Source organism: Lineus longissimus, chromosome 6, assembly GCF_910592395.1.
Source record: "Lineus longissimus chromosome 6, tnLinLong1.2, whole genome shotgun sequence".
In the NCBI taxonomy this organism is placed as follows: Eukaryota; Metazoa; Nemertea; class Pilidiophora; order Heteronemertea; family Lineidae; genus Lineus; species Lineus longissimus.
In genome coordinates this window covers 18,347,269-18,367,733 of record NC_088313.1, presented here as the reverse complement: position 1 = coordinate 18,367,733, position 20,465 = coordinate 18,347,269, and the positions used below count along the sequence as shown (strand labels likewise).

The 20,465-nt window shown below is 41.9% G+C and overlaps 2 protein-coding genes across 3 annotated transcripts; one reads left to right on the top strand and one right to left on the bottom strand.

Annotated features, from left to right (window-relative positions):
- Positions 1-18: 18 nt before the first annotated feature.
- On the top strand, positions 19-7,427 carry LOC135489587 (transcription termination factor 2-like). The gene is made up of 17 exons (XM_064774996.1): positions 19-115; positions 564-675; positions 880-978; positions 1,181-1,244; positions 1,527-1,598; positions 1,884-2,435; positions 2,630-3,123; positions 3,413-3,675; positions 3,797-3,950; positions 4,185-4,290; positions 4,404-4,597; positions 4,923-5,168; positions 5,340-5,586; positions 5,715-5,923; positions 6,022-6,175; positions 6,304-6,545; positions 6,853-7,427. The coding sequence occupies exons 1-17, from the start codon at positions 70-72 to the stop codon at positions 6,968-6,970; spliced, it is 3,372 nt and encodes a 1,123-aa protein (XP_064631066.1). The 5' UTR covers positions 19-69; the 3' UTR covers positions 6,971-7,427.
- Positions 7,428-9,119: 1,692 nt separating this feature from the next.
- Positions 9,120-18,625, bottom strand: LOC135489591 (uncharacterized). 2 transcript variants are annotated; one of them, XM_064775002.1, is made up of 8 exons: positions 18,491-18,625; positions 15,900-17,906; positions 15,511-15,603; positions 11,875-11,952; positions 11,497-11,698; positions 10,981-11,188; positions 10,541-10,726; positions 9,120-10,269 (listed from the first exon to the last, which is right to left on the bottom strand). In XM_064775002.1, exons 2-8 carry the CDS (start codon positions 17,884-17,886, stop codon positions 9,985-9,987), a joined length of 3,039 nt encoding a protein of 1,012 aa, XP_064631072.1. In that variant the 5' UTR covers positions 17,887-17,906; positions 18,491-18,625; the 3' UTR covers positions 9,120-9,984. The 2 variants fall into 2 exon arrangements, with proteins under 2 accessions (XP_064631072.1, XP_064631073.1); XM_064775003.1 differs by lacking the exon at positions 15,511-15,603.
- Between the last annotated feature and the right edge of the window lie 1,840 nt (positions 18,626-20,465).

The window sequence follows — 20,465 nt, the reverse complement described above, 5'->3', positions numbered from 1 at the left end:
CGTTACAAAATGTTGAAAGTGGGAAATTTGTAATCGAATTTTGGATATTTTCTCTGAAATAACTTCAAAATGTCTGATCAGATCAAAGTTTATCCAGAAATTCTTTGTCTACATGGTAAATACATTCTCCTGCATCTATTGACTCCTGCAATTTGACTAGGTCGTTAAAATAGCCCCAATATTTTGTTTTGAAACCTGTCCGGAACCCATTTGTCTGAGGCTGTAGGGCCTAGTATTTACACTTCATTGAGTTCATGCCTATCATGGGTTGTTGCTGACCAGCTTGCACTATCCTTGCTTGATGATTGATTGGCAGATCGTGCTAGTAAAGTAGTAGATTGCTGCTCCTTTTGGACGGACTTGGTGGCACCTCTACCGGAGCAGGCCATCCCCTAGTGACACAGGTTGTCAGTTGTGATCAACTGGTTGTGTTTGAGATTGCATGACTGTTTATTTCATGTATTCCCAGCGTACTTGTAGATGGACCTAAAGTTGCCTGACCAGGTAGTACATGTAGAACCATCATTGATTTGATGTTGTCAGTCTTTTTACTTCTTTTGCAGGAAAGCCATGTTACCTGAAGACATCCACAAAAGAAGGACCAAGAAAAGGGACAAGCTATTATATGTGTGGACAGCCCAAAGACCGGTGTAACTTCAATAAAGTTGCCCATGGGTAGGTTCTCAGTTGACACTTTCTCTGAATTTTATCACTGTATACTTGCTCATGTGGCCAAGCGTATCTTCTATTGCTAAAAGAAGGGATGTGGTATTGACGTGGCAAGTACATTTTGTGGTAATGCTTGACTGATGGTGGCTGTATTTTCTACGGCATTGACATTGTGTTCAACATGTTTTCATCAATCTCTTGTTGTTCCAGTGTCTCCAAGACCTATTGTGATGTCCACCCAGGATCGATGCTTGAGCTTCAGTCCATTGGCAAAATACAAGTAACAACATCTAAAGATCCAGAATATAGGTAATGATATAATTCATATATCATTAAATACAGCCACAGTGAACTATCATTACTTTAGTGAGTTTAAAATCCCTAAATGTTCAATGAATTCCCTTTTTCAAAGATATGCCTATGAGAATGTTAAGTAACAGAGTAGACTGTAGCATTGTATAGATCAGCTGTCCCTAGCTACAGTGATGTTAATCATTTTTGTCTCTTCCAGGCATTATTATCGTTGTATTGGACACCATTCCTGGTGTGGACACAAAAATGTTGGAAACTTATTGGTAAGTAGATACAGTGGAACCCCGGTAACACGACCACTCATGGGACCGAGGTTGAATGGTTGCGTTACCAGGGTAGTTGCATTAGTGAAGTTGAAAATGCGGGGACTCAGAAATTTTGAAGACTGATGGCATTTTGAGAAAAAAGAAATCCTATTTGAACCAATTTTTAGTCCTTTGATGACTTGGCAACTGTTTAAAAAGGTGGATGTTTCTAGTAGCTTCTTTCCTAAATGCAAATGCTCCTGATTCATTTTAATCTGCATATCAAATCTCACTTTTAAGGTAAAGGAGAATGCCAATGTGATTCCACCTCTGAAGAAGATGACAGAGACTTCAGATGTTGTTAAGAAAAAGGTACATGTTTGAGTAACATACATAGGCCTAAATGAAATCAGCTTCGCTGTCATGGACTCCTTTCATTTCATTATCATCATCATCAACATAAAACAGCTTCATGATCCTTTTGGATCTTTGTCTCTAGAAATTGAATAGCTTGTGCGCATATGTACAAATGTGTGCAGAACCCAAATATTATCATTGTATCTCAAAAACAGTTTTAATCTGAAGATGACAAAAAATCAAATGAAAACACCTGTGTAACAGTACTAAGTCCTTAAAAATCTTCTTCTCTGTTTTCAGCCCTTCATGGACAGTAATCGCATTCAGAAAAAGGATGTTACAAGAGTTGAAGGCAGTTGGCGTGCACCGGCACGAAAACCACAGGATTCAGACAGTGATGACGACTGTGTTATTGTGGAGACAACAAAACCAACAAAGGAACGGTTTCCCAGTCAGTCTTCTCAGTCTAGGCAAGATGGGGTAAAACTAGCAGATAGTATACACAAAGAAATCTTGGATCTGGCGAAGGATGCTGATTTCGAACAACTTGCAAAGCCTGGGTCTGGAAAAGCGAATGCACTGAATCCAAATGCCAAGCCCTTTGAACCAAGGAAGGTGGTTGTCCAGCAGGCAAGTTCAGCAGACGAAAGTAGACTCTGCCCCCTGACTGGAGTGTTTATCAGGTCAGATGGAAGTAAAGTGGCACCGGCAGCTGAGATGGAAAAAGATAGCACTGCCAGTGCTAAACTGTCTTCCATGATGGCTAAAAGTGCAATATCTGACTCTGGTCAGACGCTGGCTTCAAAGGAGTCTAATAGAGATGCAATTGTTAGGCAACTCAGAGAAAAAAAGGTAAGGCTAAGAGTGATGCATTTGCAGTAGAGTTTGTGTGGGCCTTTAAAACTGGGCGTTACCATTTGCAGTAGATTCGGGGAGGGTCTTGGAATATACATGTTACCAGCCAAGAAGCAGCTTTTGAAGGACCCATCTGTAACTGGCGTCAACTCAGTGATATAAAATGCATTCATTCACTCTTATGCTTTCAGACTTTGATATCTCACATCAACATAAACAGCCTCCCAGACAAAGGAGAGAAACTGAAGTCTCAGATAAATGATTTACAGCGAGCAATGACAGCCCTGGAGCTCGACATAAAAATGTCAAAACCACATTCGGGTCAAACTGTGCAGTCGTATGAGAGACCGAAATACAACCAGCCATACAAGCCACCTCAGCAGATCAACATGTCTCAGTTATCCGGGAGCGCAATTCCCCCCAACTCACAGAAACAGCTGACACAGTCTGTACTTGCACCAGCCCAGTTGCCTGGTCAGCCGAACATCAAGATCATGACTGTAGACAAATTCGGCAATCGTCAGACGAAGATGTTGGATCACACTGTCCCGCTGCCAGCGCATGTTTTGAATCAGATGTACGCGGCCAATCCGCAAGCTATGACGTTGTATGGTGGTAGGATGAATGCTGCAAGACTGAAACAAGTTGGCAGTATCACTGAGGAGGCTATTATAAGGCTGCACAAGTAGGTTTTCGTCAGTTTTCTACCTTGCTGTGTTCAAAAATATGTGGATCATCCCAGTTTGGTGAGCATCTTTACCCATCAAAGGTTATCATTCACAAATAATGTGAATTTTAACCCTAGAACTTTAAGATGGTAGTCGAATGGAACTACTGATTTGCGCAGGCATGAACTAGTGTGAAATTAGAAGAAGAAGCCATCACCACCTTGTGCATGCATCTCTAAAACATGTTAGGTTGGTAACCTCAGCAAAATTCAGGGCTTACTCTGTAATGGTTGTTTTGTCTTCCAGGCAACTTGAAACATGTCCACCTGAGGCAACAGAATTGGATGATCCTGATGACCTGACTGTCACCCTGATGGCTCATCAACGTCAGGCGCTGGCTTGGCTCACATGGCGAGAGAAGCAGGAGCCTCCAGGAGGTATACTAGCTGACGACATGGGTCTGGGCAAGACCCTCACCATGATCTCGTTGATTCTTAAGCAGAAGGAGGCAAGGGAAGAAGCAAAGGATGAGGAGGGTTGGCTCAGTAAGCAAGATCAGATTAAAAAAGGTAGGTGTTTGGATGCAGGATATGCAAATTTTGTATTGGACTTTAGAATTGAATATCAATGCACAGACATACTGAGCCGATTCGGACTGTGTACAATTCAAATCTATCCTTTTCTTTGCAGTGAATAAGGATATCATCCCATCAACTGCCTCCCTGGTGATCTGCCCAGCCAGTTTAGTGCACCAGTGGCAGCGAGAGATAGAATCCAAGTGCGCCAAAGACTTACTGAAAGTTTGTCTTTATCATGGTCAAAACAGGGAGAAAGATGTCATGAAGTGAGTACACATGGTCCTCTCTCAATAATTCAGTCATAATCTTCGTACAGAACGTTTTCAGCTAGTCTACCTTACATGTATAACACGTTTAGAGTAGTATTACCTCATGGCTTTAGCTTCATTATCATTTCCGCACATTACTGACTGTTTGATTAATTGATCAATGGGAAGCACCTTTCCTTTTGACCAGACCTGCCCTGCCCAGTTATGTAACCATACGATTTCTCGTTTCAGACTAGCCAAGTGTGACGTTGTGCTGACGACCTACAGTCTTGTTGGCAGGGAGGTGGGGGCTCTGAAGGATAAGGCTGCAACAGAAGAAGCGGTCAAAGAAGAACAGGTACACTCATAAGCTTTCTCTTTACCAATCTGCTGGTCTACTGGTCTAACCCTAATGAGTTCAGTGATTAAACTATGTATTAATTGGTGAACACCTAATCGTTTTAACTTTAGGTTGATGATATGACCAACATGCCGAATCTACTACGCATCGGCTGGGAGAGAATCATCTTGGATGAGGCCCACAACATCAAGAACAATAAGAGTTTGAGTGCCCAGGCCGCATGCCGCCTCAGAGCCTCATATCGGTGGACATTGACTGGTACACCTATTCAAAACAACTTGCAAGATATGTATTCATTGCTTAGGTGAGTGTGAGGATGAAAGTTGCTGAAAATACTTATATCGCTCAGGTTGGATCGAACTTGATATCAGCTTGCATTTTGGCGGAGTTGGCAATATAAAAATGTATTCTAGCTACCTTGAGAATTTCAACAAAAGATGTCTATCTTGCTGATGTAATGGTTATGCATAGCGAAAAAAGTTTCCTTCCAAATGACTCGGCACAAGTGCAACACTGACGTCACAAGTGCTACAACAGTGCATCAGATTGTGTTGTGATCTGACATCTCGTATGACATATGCCATGAGTGTTGAAATGAGATTCAATGTGACCTTGTGTGTTTTCTACAGATTTCTGCGATGTTCTCCGTTCGATGAATACAAAGTATGGAAGCGACAGGTTGACAACAAGTCGTCCCAGGGCACCAAACGTCTCAACTCCCTCATCAAGAGTCTCCTGCTCAGGAGGACGAAGGCTCAGACCAATGCAGCAGGGAAACCACTGATAGCCTTACCCGATAGGAGCAGTACAACACATGAGTTAGAACTCACCAAAGGGGAGAAGGCCGTCTATGATAAGATATTTGCCAAGTCCAGGTGAGTTGTGTGATGAAATACAGTATTTGAAAGAAGACAGGTATGTTTGTTACATCTACCATGCTGCTAATGCCCTATTCGTATGTCAATACGGTTCCTTTCGATTGTATGACCGGTATCTGATCAAGTAAAAGTGCATTGGCTTACCTAGTCATTCTTGCTTTGTTTTAGGTCCACACTCCAGAACTACATCCAGAACAGGGAAGACAAAGAGCTGTTGAAGGAACAGGGTGCTATGGCATCTGCAGCACCTAATACATTTGAGAAGAGCGTCTCCCAATCAGGTGAACACTATGCTACTTGTGGTAGTGGTGGGGCACTTGGTGCTGAGAAGAAGAAGCCTACTGGTGCTGGGGAGATCCTGCTGATGTTATTGCGACTGAGGCAGTGTTGTAGTCACATTGGACTTATGAAAGATGTAAGTTAACATGTCCATGTTTATATTTCTGACCATCTACTCAACATTCGCTAAGGCTTGAGCTTGTATTCAGTCTCGTTGAACTGTCTTTACATGCATGAAACTTATAGGTATCCCTTTTATTCCAGAGTGTTGATGCTGAAGAACTCCAGAGTGAAGGCATCGAGCTCCCCTTGGAGGATCAACTTGATCTTATGAGTTTAAATGAGGCCAAAGATCCCGCTGCTGCCACCAAGGATGTTTTCGACCCGTTGGTAGCCAGTACAAAAGTAAAGAACTTAATGGAGACTTTATTGACCATCAGAAAGGAATCACCTCCAGGAAAACCTCAGAAAAGGTTGGTGCCACATGAAGCTCTACCCTCATTATGAGCAAAGAATGTTACAAAGCTATGGATGTATTTGACATGTCACTTTTTACTCTTTGCATTTACAGCGTGATAGTGTCTCAATGGACCAAGATGCTAGAGATCATCTCTTCCCACCTGAAGCTGCAAGGGTTCAAATACCACCTCATCCAGGGTAACATCCCCCCCAAGAAGAGGATGGAGGCCATTGAAGACTTCAACACTGATCCGAAAGGACCTGAGGTAAGTCAGTCATTGGAGTCAGGCATAAAAGAGTAGAAGAAATGAGACATGAAGAAAGGACCCAAGTCTTCTATTCAGTTCTATGTATGCCCTTGCTTGCACTTGCTGAATTATAAATTGTTTTCCAGGTTATGTTACTCTCCTTGCGAGCTGGTGGTGTTGGTCTCAACCTTGTTGGTGGCAATAACCTCTTCATGATGGACCTCCATTGGAACCCGGCACTTGAGTTACAGGCTTGTGACAGAATCTACAGGGTAGGCCAGAAAAAGGATGTCTTCATCCACCGGTTTATCTGCAAGGACACGGTTGAGGAGAAGATTGTACTGCTGCAGAAGAAGAAGATGGATCTGGCCAAGGATGTCCTTTCAGGGTATGTGTGCTGTTTTTCTTGTTAGTCTGACATTGGTGTGCTAGAACATCCTATGGTTGTGGTGAGGTTACTTACTCAGCAATGAAGTCTAGTTGGCTCTTGAGCTGGAACAGCAGGAACCATGTTCCTGTTGGGAAAACTAATAGCGAGGAAAAGATCAAACATTTAATTAACTTTACCAATATTGAAATCAAATTAACTAACATACTATGTCAGTTAAATATGAAATCTGGTAAACACATCATCAAAAGACTTGGGAATTGGACTTCCATTCAAATGATTCAAAAACTTTGCAATTTTTTTTCAGAACTGTATCCAAGCAGAACCACAAACTGTCACTGTCCGACTTGAAGTTATTGTTTGGGCTGGAGAAACCAATGCCACAGGCTGTGCCTTACCCTGGCCAGCATGGTCGTCCATACTGAGAACCTTGAGGACTGAATATCTCTTGCTGCCCTGTAAATATCAGGTCTGTGAATGTCTTCTCATCTATCTGGGCGATTTTGTGATGAAGGAGGCAGTTTATTTGTGTGAGAAACTCATTGAGCATTGTGCCCGACTGGCAAAGATTGTATGAATGTAGCACTGATGTAAATTATTTTCTTGTAGATTTGTGCAATAGAAGATTGGAGTCCTTCGGTTCTCATAACATGTGCCAGTGACGTGAAAGTTTCAATTTTTACTTTGGTCTTGTTGACTGAAGTAAGCCTCTTTCCTTCTCAACAGAGGCTGGCTTAATCATTTTATGGGCTGTCAATATTGTAGTAGTTTAAATTTAATGAAATCATAGCTCAACAATGTACGATTTATGAATTTGTATTTTTATATCCTTGTGTGATTGTATGCAATATTTGAATAAACTGTCCATTGTCACATACAGTACATGATGTCTTTGTCTTCGTCCATTCAAGCTCTTGTCCTGGTTAGAACTGGGAGCTCCATCTGTTCAGATTGGTTTAAAACCAACGTGTACAAGCAGACCAGGCTATACACCCAAAGAGGAGTCCACTGATCATATTCTTTGTTATGCAGGGTACTTCAATCCCACTCGGCATGCTTTTTATCGACTGAACACCTGGAGTTCTTGTGCTCCCTTGTGGACAGCCATTTTGAATGGCCATTTCAAGAACTTGCCCTTGGGGGGAATTCTCGTTTCCTAAGAGATGAACTGTGCTCTGACTATACCACTTGCTCTCATGAAACTTGACATTTTTATGTCAACTGTGCCACCACGTCCCTGCAGGCATTAAGGTGTGCTGTCTGTCTCAATACCTCTTTTCTAACTCGAGCATCCAACGTCTTCATGTGTTACAATATCTGCATCCCGGGCTACCATACTCGACCATACCATGGCATGAATAATGTAGAGCATTTTACTTCTGAACAAACGTCTTTGAGACCTAACAGGTCAAAGGTACAGTGTATGTACATGTAGAGACAAGATGACATGGTCATAGGCACAGTGTATGTACATGTAGATGCATGGACATTATTATGCTTTGGGATAAAATTACCGCGCACATGGATTGTTCCTTTTGTGACTCTGTCTCTTGACATGAAGTGTCCTTGGGACAGTTTGTCCTCTGGATAGATTGATCTTTCAGACAACAATCTGTGTGTCAACGTCTTCAGGTGTTAAAATGTACTTGGGACTTTTGTCCTCTTGGATTAATTGTCCTCTCTGACATTGTCATGTCATCTTGTCTCGTACGCCAAGCTATCCTTGGTATGGTTGGTCCTCTTGATTGAATATTCTCTTTGCCTAATGAAACAAGTGCAGGATGAGCACCAGGGATATGATTCAAACACCAGCTACAACAAACTGACAAGAAGGGAGCAGGTGACCATATTCAGACTACGTACCGGCCACAACAGCTTATGACATCACCTGTTTAACAGGTTCAGAATAGAGAGCAACATGGAGCCAATGGCCGTGGAGCACATCCTGGGGAGATGTACCAGGTTGGCAACCCTTAGGAACAACATCTGCCCATGGACATGGAGTCCATGACCGTGGAGCACATCATGGGGAGATGTACCAGATTGGCAACCCTTAGGAATGACATCTGGTCTGAAGGAACTTGCCTACAAAATCAGCTTTAGGGAGACAAAGAACAGCATCAGAGAACCGCCGAGTTTATCATCAGATCGAAGTTGACTGTCTAGCAAACAAGAAGAAGATTGTTCTCTTGGACAAGCCGACACGCTTCTGCTTTGGTATCAACTGTCCTCTGGGATGAATACTGTTTGGGTAAGAATATTTCGAATGGTTTGCAATTATCTGGCCGATTGGATTATCTTCATGGACAAATCAACAACTTGTGCTCATGGATGGATTATCTCTTGGGGCTGCTTGTACACTTCACATATAGTTGTACCTGTCCAGTAAAGAATAGCACGAAGACAGCTTGCCGATGTACATACACGGCTACAAGCAGCCAAGGAGATGTTGGGAGATAATATCTGGGACGAATTTCTCTGGAGAACTTCAGCTGTTCACACCAAACACTGCTCCATCGACCATCTCGTCTAGGAATGAACAACAAAAACTACAGTCTTCATATTGATATTGCTTATAATTGCAGGACTGAGATAATTTTGCTTATTTTACACGGTGTATACAAGGTGTAGGAAAATAGAATGCACATAAAAGAACTACAAAAACTTTGATTCAGTGGACCACCCATGACAAGTGTAGAAAGCACAGCAGTGATGAGCAATACATGATTACGCATGTAATTATGATATGATTGTTTATAATGTAGCTACCGACTCCGACAGAGTTGCGTATAATTAGGGTCACCTCTATAACGCAAGGTTTACAAAGAGGGCACACTGTCACATGTTATGTGTCATGTACCAGAAAAACAGAAAGCGCACTGATCAACTGATATGTAAGCAGTATATGCCATTTTAAATGCCTGAATTCACTTTATACAGATTATGCAGTGATATGGCACTCACATAAATAATCATAAATATACAGAGGTCACAGTTGTCCATACTCTTGTTCACAACCCAATGAAATACAGAGCAGAATTGGCTGCTTTCATCTATTGTTCCAGTGTTTGTTTTACAAGGTGCAGCTATTGAGCCAATTTGAAGAGGGCCTCGAAATCTTGTTATTTGATCTAAAGAGCCCAAGAAGAGAGTTATACTAGGTAAATTCCTAATAAAAACAATGCCAAGATTCAACATGACCAGCACCAGAAAATGCAACCTATCTTAATGAAAAAAGACTACTTTTCATGATTATAATCTCAACCTTTTATCTCATCAATGTCTCACTTAAGGCTTTTTTAGACAGAAGTCCCGATCACCTTGAAGACCCTTAAACATATTTTGATTCCTCTCCACTACATAATATCCAACAGAATCCTCAATTCATGAAGACGTTACTGCACTCTCTCAATGGTGTTGTAGCTGTCTTGCATAATCATCACGTGAGAACGATTCCCTTTGAGACACATGGGCCATTCTCCCCCTCCAAAAGTGCCGGCCAAATCATTGACTTGATCTCAGTGGAGTCCGGTTCCGAGAGATAGAAACGTGAATGTGACTCTGGCTTATACAATGCAGCATCATAGTCTATCACCAGCGGGGGATTCTGTACGCTCAATGCCCAAGCGAGCCGAACACTCTCGTCGATATATTGGTGTAATTGTTGACAGGATTTCAAGGATGGGTAGTCATATAACGTCTGCCAGAGTTGACCGCTCACCTCCTGGAAGGGTTAAACAGTAAATGTAAACAAGAAAGCTGTTAAGGAAGCTTAGAGGGACAGAAAGACAATGACAGTATTCATAGACGATTTAAGGAATAAGTTCTGATGACTGTATTGATGACGACATTGTCACCACTTGGCAAACAGACAAATTTGTTTTAGATTTATGTCAACCTTGTATTCCCACCACAACCCAAGCTATATCATTCTATACACCAAAGGCCAAAGAATAATCAAGATCACCTTCACCCACACACCCTGCAACACTTACCGATATATTTTTGGTCAGGTCAAACCGATCCGCAGTCTTCTTCAGGTAGATGATGATGCTTCTCTCCATATCAGCACACGAAGTATCGTCCGGGCCACTAGCACCACCTGGCTCTGGCAACTGAAGTAACGAATGTAACTTGGTCTTCAACTCACTGAATGTCTCTTGGACGGATCGGAATGCAAGCTGCAAGAAAAAGTTCATATCACATCAATCTTGGACTTCCTGCACCAGCTAAAGCACTTTAGAAGCAAAGGCTTTACCTTGCAGGGAATATGTACCATGTGGGCAACTGAACACCAACTGCTCAAAAATCGCAACAGAAGATATGTTTTCGCTATTCCACCAATGAAGCTGGAAGGTTCATCACTAACAAGGCACCAGTCTTACAAAATGTTGGGAACTTGATCCTCTTTTATCATTCAGCAGCCTTCACTTACCACCACCACCGAGAAGAGCAGCTTCCCCTTCAGATCATCAAACCCTGCTACTTCATCCAATGAGTCCAGTGCATCAAGGGTATCAACGCGGACCTGTGAATACAGGTTACCATAGCGGCGCACAAGTTGTGTGGGACGGTTTTCCCCAAGATTCAAATCCTCGAAGCGCGTGCCACTTTGGATGCCTTTCTGCGCCTCGGCAGTCATTCTGGAAGTGAAAGAAATTTCAATCAAAGAATACCCCCCTCAATATCTCAACAGATATAATAGGAATCCATTTGATGTTAAATCAGCAAGAAAATGCCAATCCTATCCTGGAAGTATGTCCCGTGATGACACGACAAGAGAATCTCAGCCTGGAATCACCGTCCTGACCAAGCTGAGCAGATGAATGGTCAATTTTGAGACATTTAGGCTGTTTCTTTCAACCCATTTCCTGTGAAATGGAATACCTCAACAGTATCCCTGAAAACTTTGGTCAAGAAGTGCGAGGAGACAATCGAATAGGCTTAATACCTTTCTTTCAGCATCTTCTCACGTTCCTCCAGCTTTGCAATTGTCTCCTTTGCCTTGTTCAATTCCTTCGTCAACCCTTCGACCTCCTCCGCCAGACCTTTGACCTTGCTGGCTTCCTCCTCGAGCACAGGGAATCCAGGGAAGTGGTCCGTGCAGTAGGTCATGTCCCGCACATTGCTGTCACTCCCACCAAACGTTGCAGCTGGAAAGGGAAGGTAAACCATTGATTTCATCAACCTTGAAACAATTCCCATTTCATTACAATTCATACAACATCTGGAATTCTTTCGGTGTAGCATTCTCGTGACCAATCAGCGATCTCAGCCTTCACCTTAACCATGAAAGAAAAGGACTATTCCAAGAAACAAGAAAACTAACCTCCATTGACACTGCTTCGACCCCTCCCCTCTAATGGCTCTAGCTGCATGTAGCCTTTAGAATTACCAAAACTACCCGCTGAAAGAGTAGAAAAGAACACACATCATAACATATGTCATTTTGAGAGAAAAAGAACTAACGTCCAGAGGGTTCCTTTCATGCTTGAGACCTGCAATTCATGAGATAATTTCAATTGACAATTAAGAGTGAGTGAGTGACTTTTCAGCCCCAAAACTATAGATTCTCATTTCACTGAAACACGCAACACTTAGTCACTCACAATCATGGCAGAAGGCGTCCGCATTTTAGTTTAATATGTTCTGCATTTCTCCTACACTATGCACCTAATTAACTATTACTGTTCATAGATATATGCATGACCCACAAGGAAGTTCAAATTTGTCGTACATATGATGCTAATTTCAGAAAGAAATTTCTTAAACAAACAGTTGGAGTTCCATATCAACTAGGACAGACACTTCAAATGTAGCTCTTGAAATGTGAGAAGTTGATTTGTTTGATATCGATAGATATCCAAGAATAAACAAATACGCAACCTGACAAACGAAACTGTTCAATGGTTAGGGGCAAAATGAGAAATGACCAAACTGTAAGGCTGAGGTCTCTCAAAACTCAGCCAAAGGCTGCCACAGCAAAACTCACTGTCTAGCTCCACATTAAGCTGACATTGTCAAAACTCGAAAATCGACCAATTCTCCACCTATGAACTGACATTGAAACTAGTGCCAGGGTTAAAAAGACGAACTTTGAGACACTCACATGAAGCACAACTACAGAAGATACTTATTCGGAATCTTCGCTGACTTCCTCCGTACTTTTTCCTCCTATTGAAGTTACTCCCACGAATTGAAGCGGGCCATCGTGTAAATCGTTTCTTGGATAGTTTCACCCCCATATCAGGCAAAGATCTCAAGGGAAACAATCAATCACCGAGATTCGTAATGCTCCACATTATGCAATGTACTTTCCAATTTGGGAACCGAACGATTTAAGCGATAAAGGGCTATCCTGTTGAACTTTTAGACCCTTAGACTCTCGTTTTGTAAGGTCATTATATCCTGAAAAACAGACTGCGATTGCCCTTAACACTATTGTTCAAAAACCGGACAAAGGTTTGAAAGAATAATGGAATGGAAAGCAGACCCTTTTTATGAAGATTTTATCAGAAATCCATCAGTCTCTCCAAATCACGAAAAATGTTGCGTGATGAAATCAGCATATAATTGGCACCACTACATTAAAGATTTCAAATCAACTCAAATGGTAATATAAGATTTGGACCTAGAAAGAATTGCCAACAGACCCAAGTATCCACTCCTCCCTCCATCGCCTTTGATCAAACACAAACCTCTCACCACGCAGACAATGATATGTAACCAATTGGAATGTTCTTCTTAATTAGCTAATAGGATATAACGGCCAACATTACCAGAAAAACAAGTAGATTAGGTCATGTGACTGACATGGTGATGTCAATCAAAATACCATTCTCTCAGATGTTTTCCACTCTGAGTTGATCAAACCAAAAATGAAATAATGTATTACTTTCTTCTAAAAATCACACAACATTCTGACGAGGTAAAGGTGAAACAAACCCCTGCCTTGAGCATAAGGTACTCTTTTCTAATGCAACTTTATTGTTTCTGTTGAGGAGATAGTGATAAACTTTATATAATAACCTCTGCTTCCCTATCAGGCATGTCATGAGGGCAGCACATTTTGTACATTGAGTATACCCAAAAAATTCAAGTGAATTTTGCTGTGACAAGTGCAAGTACTTGAAAATTCAATGATATTGAGCAGCGACAGGCCATCTGTACTGTACATAATGTACTGGCGATTACACTATAATTCATTACATACACTCATTTAACAGCTCACATGAGGTCGTTGATATGACTTTTTCTTGAATTGAAGTATGAGGATCATGTACTTTCGTATTTTGAAAATAATACCTGATTATCAATTGGGCTTGGATTTTCTGCATCAGGTTTCACCGAATCTCAGCAGAATGACAATAGCAATGTTTTAAACTCAACACTGAGGTCAAAGTCTCAACAAATCTGCAAACCCTTAGGGTCTCAAGTAATCAGCAGGTGAAAGAGAAGATACTGCAAATAAGATTAAAATAGCACACGGCTTTAAGAGAAGTACACATAGGCCTAAAGAGCAAAAGGAGATTATTCTACCAGTGGAAAATATCTGTTGTTTACTCGTGCATGTTTTTTCTTTAATGTGAAAGACAAACAGTGCATAGAGTACCAGAGCCTAGCCCCTTAAGGCTTATTCCCATGATATAAATAATAAATTCAGAATATTTGGTCTATACACCAACAACCAAGATCAGCGATTCTTTCATGAAACAAGTCAACCAACAACAATTAAAATAAATTGACACAAAGATACTTTCCTATTTGTCTGCAAAACTTGAAGGAGTTAAGGTACTGAGATCAGTTACCTTATTAGCTAAGGGATGTGAAGGTACTACAAAGACAGATTCCAAGGAGAGCACGGTACTTCACCGGAAGGTGCCCATATCCTACTCTATTTCTACCATGCCAAGACAAACACACAATACCTACACATTCATCGAATTCATCAACTCTTGTGCATTCTGTGATTCATGATGCCAATGATCTAGTTATCTTAGGCAAGGTCTGCATCCTGCCGACTTTGACGACCAATCTCTTGCAGATCAGATTGGTTTACAAAACAGCTCGTAAACTCCATTTAAAGGTTAACCGCACTAATATATTCTACCACACTCTACTCCCAAAGTCTCAAGCAAAGATCTTATACTATTTTTTGTGATCATAAACCTCGAGTACAAAATAAGACTCGCCAAAAATGTGAATTAAATTGGTAAAAGTGAGTCGTTTAAAAATGTGATTCCTAAAACAGCTACAAAACAAATGAAAGATTAAATCTTTTCACACTGATGTTGCAACTAGATATAAATCTTTGGTTATTTACAGCATGATCTACAGGGTCATGTTAGGCTGCAGTGAGAGAGAAGGAACTAATGATGCATTGTTAGAAAGTTGATTTGTCTGTTCAAGGATCATAATAACTTGATGTAATGTTGTATGAAGAAGATACTTTCCACTGTATAGAAGCAATTGTCTACAATACAAGTCAGACAGTCTACAAATTTATTTTGAAGACTATGAAATAACCCACAAGCAGACTACTAGAAAGGCTGTACTTCAGGTATTAAGGCAAACACATGAGCTCGCTTGCTTGATCTATTAATTGCTAAGCTATCTATAAGCATGATGCATATTCAAACTAGGCTACAAAATAAAAGTCAGCTGTGTGAGCGATTCCAGGCAAGAATACTCAAAGCAAGAATCGACAGCAAAAAAAGCAAACTTTTAAAATTCTCAGGACTTGATAGCTCAGAGGTTGGACAGGTCGTTGATAAGAGGCCGCAAGCTGGAATAGTCAGCTCAGAGCTCCCTCCGCCTGGTTCTCCACTGAAAATGAAAACTGAATTGTATGTTAGCTGCGGGTTAATGTCTTGATGGAGGGGCAGCGAACTGCAAGTCAGTTAAGGTTAACTCTATAGCCATGAGGATAGCCTTGGTTAAAAGCCCACATCCTAGGCATTCTAACCTTTAGACTGGTAGTCTGGAGTAAGGAGTCCATTCGGCATCTTGGAGATGGAACGATGCTGACTGGATGGACTGGACGTTGCAATTGTTAAGGCTGGAAAAGATGCAATTCAACATGCAGCAGAATAAATGGAAACATTAGGCAGAGTCGTCTGGCTCCATTAGGAACACTCCAAGGGCAGGCCAACAAAAATGATTACTGAAACATCACCTTTTCGAGCAAGTTTCAAGATGCACATGTGTCAAGATTTGGCTTTCCTTTTGCCACCAGAATAGCATTGTTTTGTGAGACTAAGAATCTAGATCATAAGTCAAGAGAAGATCGAATTTGAGAGGTTCTTCAAAGTGAGCTATAAACAGAAACGTCAGATTCATAGAAAACACGCTTACCTGAAGGGTTTCTTTCCCTTAAGCTTCGGATGCTTGATCCACTCCACGTTTCCAGCATCTCCAAGTCGCTGTCGCTGACCTCATCAAAATTGGTCTCATCATGTGTGACATCCTGAATGATCTCCAAAACACGGGAATACGCCGTTGAATAGCGGTGAAAGAACGGAGCAACTTGCGCAGAGTGCGGCGCGTCTTTGCTTTGTTTTCTCAGCTCCGTGAAATGGAACAGGATTGCTTTGTCGCATGTGATTCTTTCTTCCAAAAGCTGAATAAGTCTGCAGAGGAATTGGTTGGTGATGACTGGTTCAACAGCGTTGAAAAGTGTCTTGTTTTTGATCAATCTGTTTTCTACTTCTAATTGATTGCACTGTAGCATACGTTGATGACTGTTTTGTTCCGACAGTGAGCTCATGCTCGTACGACTTGTCGCTTTCTGTATCACTGGACTCTCTTCCAACTTCAGCATGGCATTTTTATACTGATGAACTGTCCTTGTGAACTCTTGTTTCAATGCATCATGAAGGCTGGCAAGTTTGCCATCTTGCATTGGAATAGGGCCATGCTGACCTAGACCAGATAAACAACGCTCCAATGCCTTCTTTTTCTTGTACAATTTCTGTTTGATCTGCTGTTTATTTTGTGCGATGATTTTCAAGACACCTTTACAATGGAATGTCACACTTTCTGATCTTTCCACTTGCGCTAACGGATCTTCTTGACAAGCAAAGAATTTGACAATCAGACGCAATGTTTCATCAAGTCGCAGTGCCTTCTTAATAATGTCAACCTCTTTTGGGTTTGACTTCTCTGCACATGCTGCGCCACCATCCAGGGGCAATATTTTGGAATAAATCGTATGTAATGTCCCAAGACTTTTTGGAATTGCATCAAGCAGTGTCTGTATTGGTAGCTCAGGTAGCATACTAGTCAAAGTGTCTTGAGAAAGTCTGTTGATGAAAACGGAGCATTCACCAAACTTTAGTCCATCACATAAGATCATAATCTTCTGCATAAGTGGTCCATGACCAACGTCCAATGTCACTTTTGGAATGACAGGGGGCTTACTGCGTACTTTACCACTATCCACGACATCTGTTCCACTTTCAATCCTAGCACTAGCATGGCTTTTTCGGACATTCTGGTACTTTGGGTCTTCAACCAAGCTAGGCATACTGTTGTACATGTTTGAGCGTGCAAGTTTAGAATTAGAGGAACTAGTACTTTTACTGCAGTCAACAGATTTCACAGCATCAGTAAACGATTTATTCAAATCATGGGAATAACTTGAAGTTTTACTGTTTGCATAAGCTTTCTCCCTCAGCGTATTATCATCGGAGAAGCTTCTAGGTATTTTCTCTAGTGCAGTTGGTTTGGAAAAGTGTTTCTCATTTACCGATGGATGTGATAGGGGATTTGAACCTAAGTTTTTAGAATGAGTAGGTTTGGACGACACACTGACACAACTTGAATCTGGATGGTTATCAGCAATCTCCCTGTTGTACGGCACACTCACGGACTTATAGGGTGCATGGCTCATGTTATCACTCCGGTTATTTCTGCTGTGCGGTGTGCTCTCATTGATCGAATGTGGACGCCTCTCATCATCTGCACTGTACGGTGCACTTCCAGAGCTTGTCACACTGTTTGTGGAATGCGGGCGATTGTTATGACTATCATTGTACCAACCGGAATAATCTTCCTGAACCTGCCTCCTACGAAGGGTATGTTCTCCCGGTGCGACTGCCTCCTTGAAAGAACGATTCCCAACACTTGGTGACCTTGGACCGACTCTTATGTAATCTTGTGGTGTCACAGCTTCCGTGAATGAGCGATTAGCACCAGATGGTGGCGGCATATGCATCGAGTGAGGAACTATTGGTTGGGGATATCCAATTGTTGGAGGAGGCTGTCCAGCTGGTCTGACATTCTGGTTGGGGTCAGGGCGCTGACCTCTGTCAACCTTTCGCACAACATAGAACTTCTCCATGATGCTGGGTTTTTTTCTTCCTGAAACAAGATGCACGGAGATGGAAACATTTTCCTAATTTAATGAACTCTTATCATTATCAACAATTCATGCCAAATACCATTGTCTGAAGTTGCGATGATGACATCTTTAAGTCCAGTATCATAAGTCATTGTACATGCTGCAAGAGTATATATGTAGACAATGATTTCTATTGTTAATCCAGGACTGAGGTAGCCAGGCCCTGTGATGTAGGGCCTATCGGTACGATACCAAACTTACCATTTTTTTCTAAATATGTGTATCCGATGTCTGAATTTGATGCCATTTTTACTCAAACAGTTGGTTCTGGAACTGTTAAAAAGTGAGCGGAGCGGGGAGGTGACCAAGGCTGAGCATGGGTGTCAGGTGCGTAAATAGACTCTGTATGTAGATGTCAGGGTCAGTGCTACCTTATCACTGCACTATCACAGACACTCACACCGACAGATAGTCTCTATATAGTGTACAATCAATGCAAGCAGCAGTCATCCAGCACAGAAGTGGCAGTCGGCAGTGCACCTGTAGGTGACTGTGTGTCATCACCTGTAACATCACCGCACAATTCATAACAAATCATAATTACCTTTAGGAGGATACCTAACAATGAGTCATCATCACAACAATGGAGCGGAAAACCATTGTCCGCCGGGAATAATGGCCCTAAATGGGTTCAATCAGCAACGAAAACAAAATAAATCACTTCCTCTTCGAAATTTCGTGCTTTTGTGTAACCGACGTACCAAATACTTCGGTTCATGATCTTTTCGCCCCCAGTCGTTTCACTCCACATCGTAGTCGTTTCGCTCCTTGAGAACACCATTATGACGTTATGACATCATCAATGGAATTCCAAGTGGTAAATTTAGATAAAAACACGTGTATTTGTTGACATTGACACATGTATTTGTTGACATTTGCTTACGGTGAAATATTTTACCACGGTGATGGTAAAGTCGACAATGGTCGACAACAAACAGACAACAGAAATGTGCCCTCCCCTTCATATCTCGCAATCTTGCCAGAGAGTGTACTAAGTCTTTGATGGATGTGCCATGCCCTTCAATATATATACATATACTAGCATTGTACCCGTGGCGCAGGCAGGTTCAAATGGGCTATATCTTGAATAGATTGAATTGCAATGAAAATCTAATGCAATATCAAAGGAGCCATATCAAAGAGACAAATTAAACCAACCATTTGTCCAAAGACTCGGACCTAGCTGTGGCGTGCTGTATGAATATCAGTTGGTTTGATAAGAGATGATGAGGCACTGAATGCCTCGTTCCTTAATCAGCAATATACGCCTTTTTATACGGAGAAGAAGGAGTACCCAAATAGGCCTTCACATGTCGGCCTCCAAAAGTACCAAAAATACATTTTTGTTTACATTTGAACTGCACACATACGTTTGTTTACATTTTCTTTCCCCGCGAAATCTCGAAGGTCAGGTGACCTGCAATCGTGGATTGAAAATAACATTAACCTTAGTTGAGCAGGTCAACAGGTACAGGCTGTTCCAATCATCCCCCTACAGCCAGCTGTTCAACAGGTAATGTTACCCACCCCACAGGGAGTGCAGGTCATTGATTAAGCCCCTGCATAACTAAACAGCAATGACTTTGCTTCTGTGAGTGGTAAGGAGAATTGACAGTGTCCGATTAAAAATCCTTCATTACTTCTCCGCTGAAGTAAATTTCCGAAAATAAACATAACGTTGCATCAGGATAAAATATCACCTGCAAACGTGCAAAACTTCGAGACGAAACACTACCCCCAAATGGCACTTTATCGAGCCGCCTTATTTATTTTAGTTTTATACTACATATTATTATGTAAGTGCAAGCTCTAGTGGGCTAACACAACTGTTTGGCAGTCCTCAGTGGCTGCTCCACTGTGCTGATAACATGATGAGAGAGATTAGACAGTCACAGCCAGTCCAAATCAGTCTTTGCTGCTCCACCGTGAGAGAGATGAGACAGTCACAGCCAGGCCACATCAGTCTTGTTGACCAGGCCGAATCAGTCCTGGCTGCTCCACCGTGTTGACAACATGATGAGAGTGATGAGACAGTCACAGCCAGGCCGCATCAATAATCTTCGCCGCACTGCCTAGTTGTTAATATGGCGAGAGAGATGAGACAATCACAGCCAGGCCAAATCAGTCTCGGCTGCTCTGCCAAGTTGTCTACATGGTGAAAGAGATGAGAGACAGTCACAGCCAGGCCAAATCAGTCTTGGCTGCTCTGCCAAGTTGTCAACATGGTGAAAGAGATGAGACAGTCACAGCCAGGCCAAATCAATCTTCGCCGCACTGTCTAGTTGTTAATATGGCGAGAGAGATGAGACGGTCACAGCCAGGCCGAATCAGTTCTGGCTGCTCCACCGTGTTGACAATATTTATTTATATGGTGAGAGAGATGAGACAGTCACAGCCAGGCCAAATCAGTCTTGGCTGCTCTGCCAAGTTGTCAACATGGTGAGAGAGATGAGGAAGTCACAGCCAGGCCGAATCAGTCCTGGCTGCTCCACCGTGTTGACAACATGATGAGAGAGATG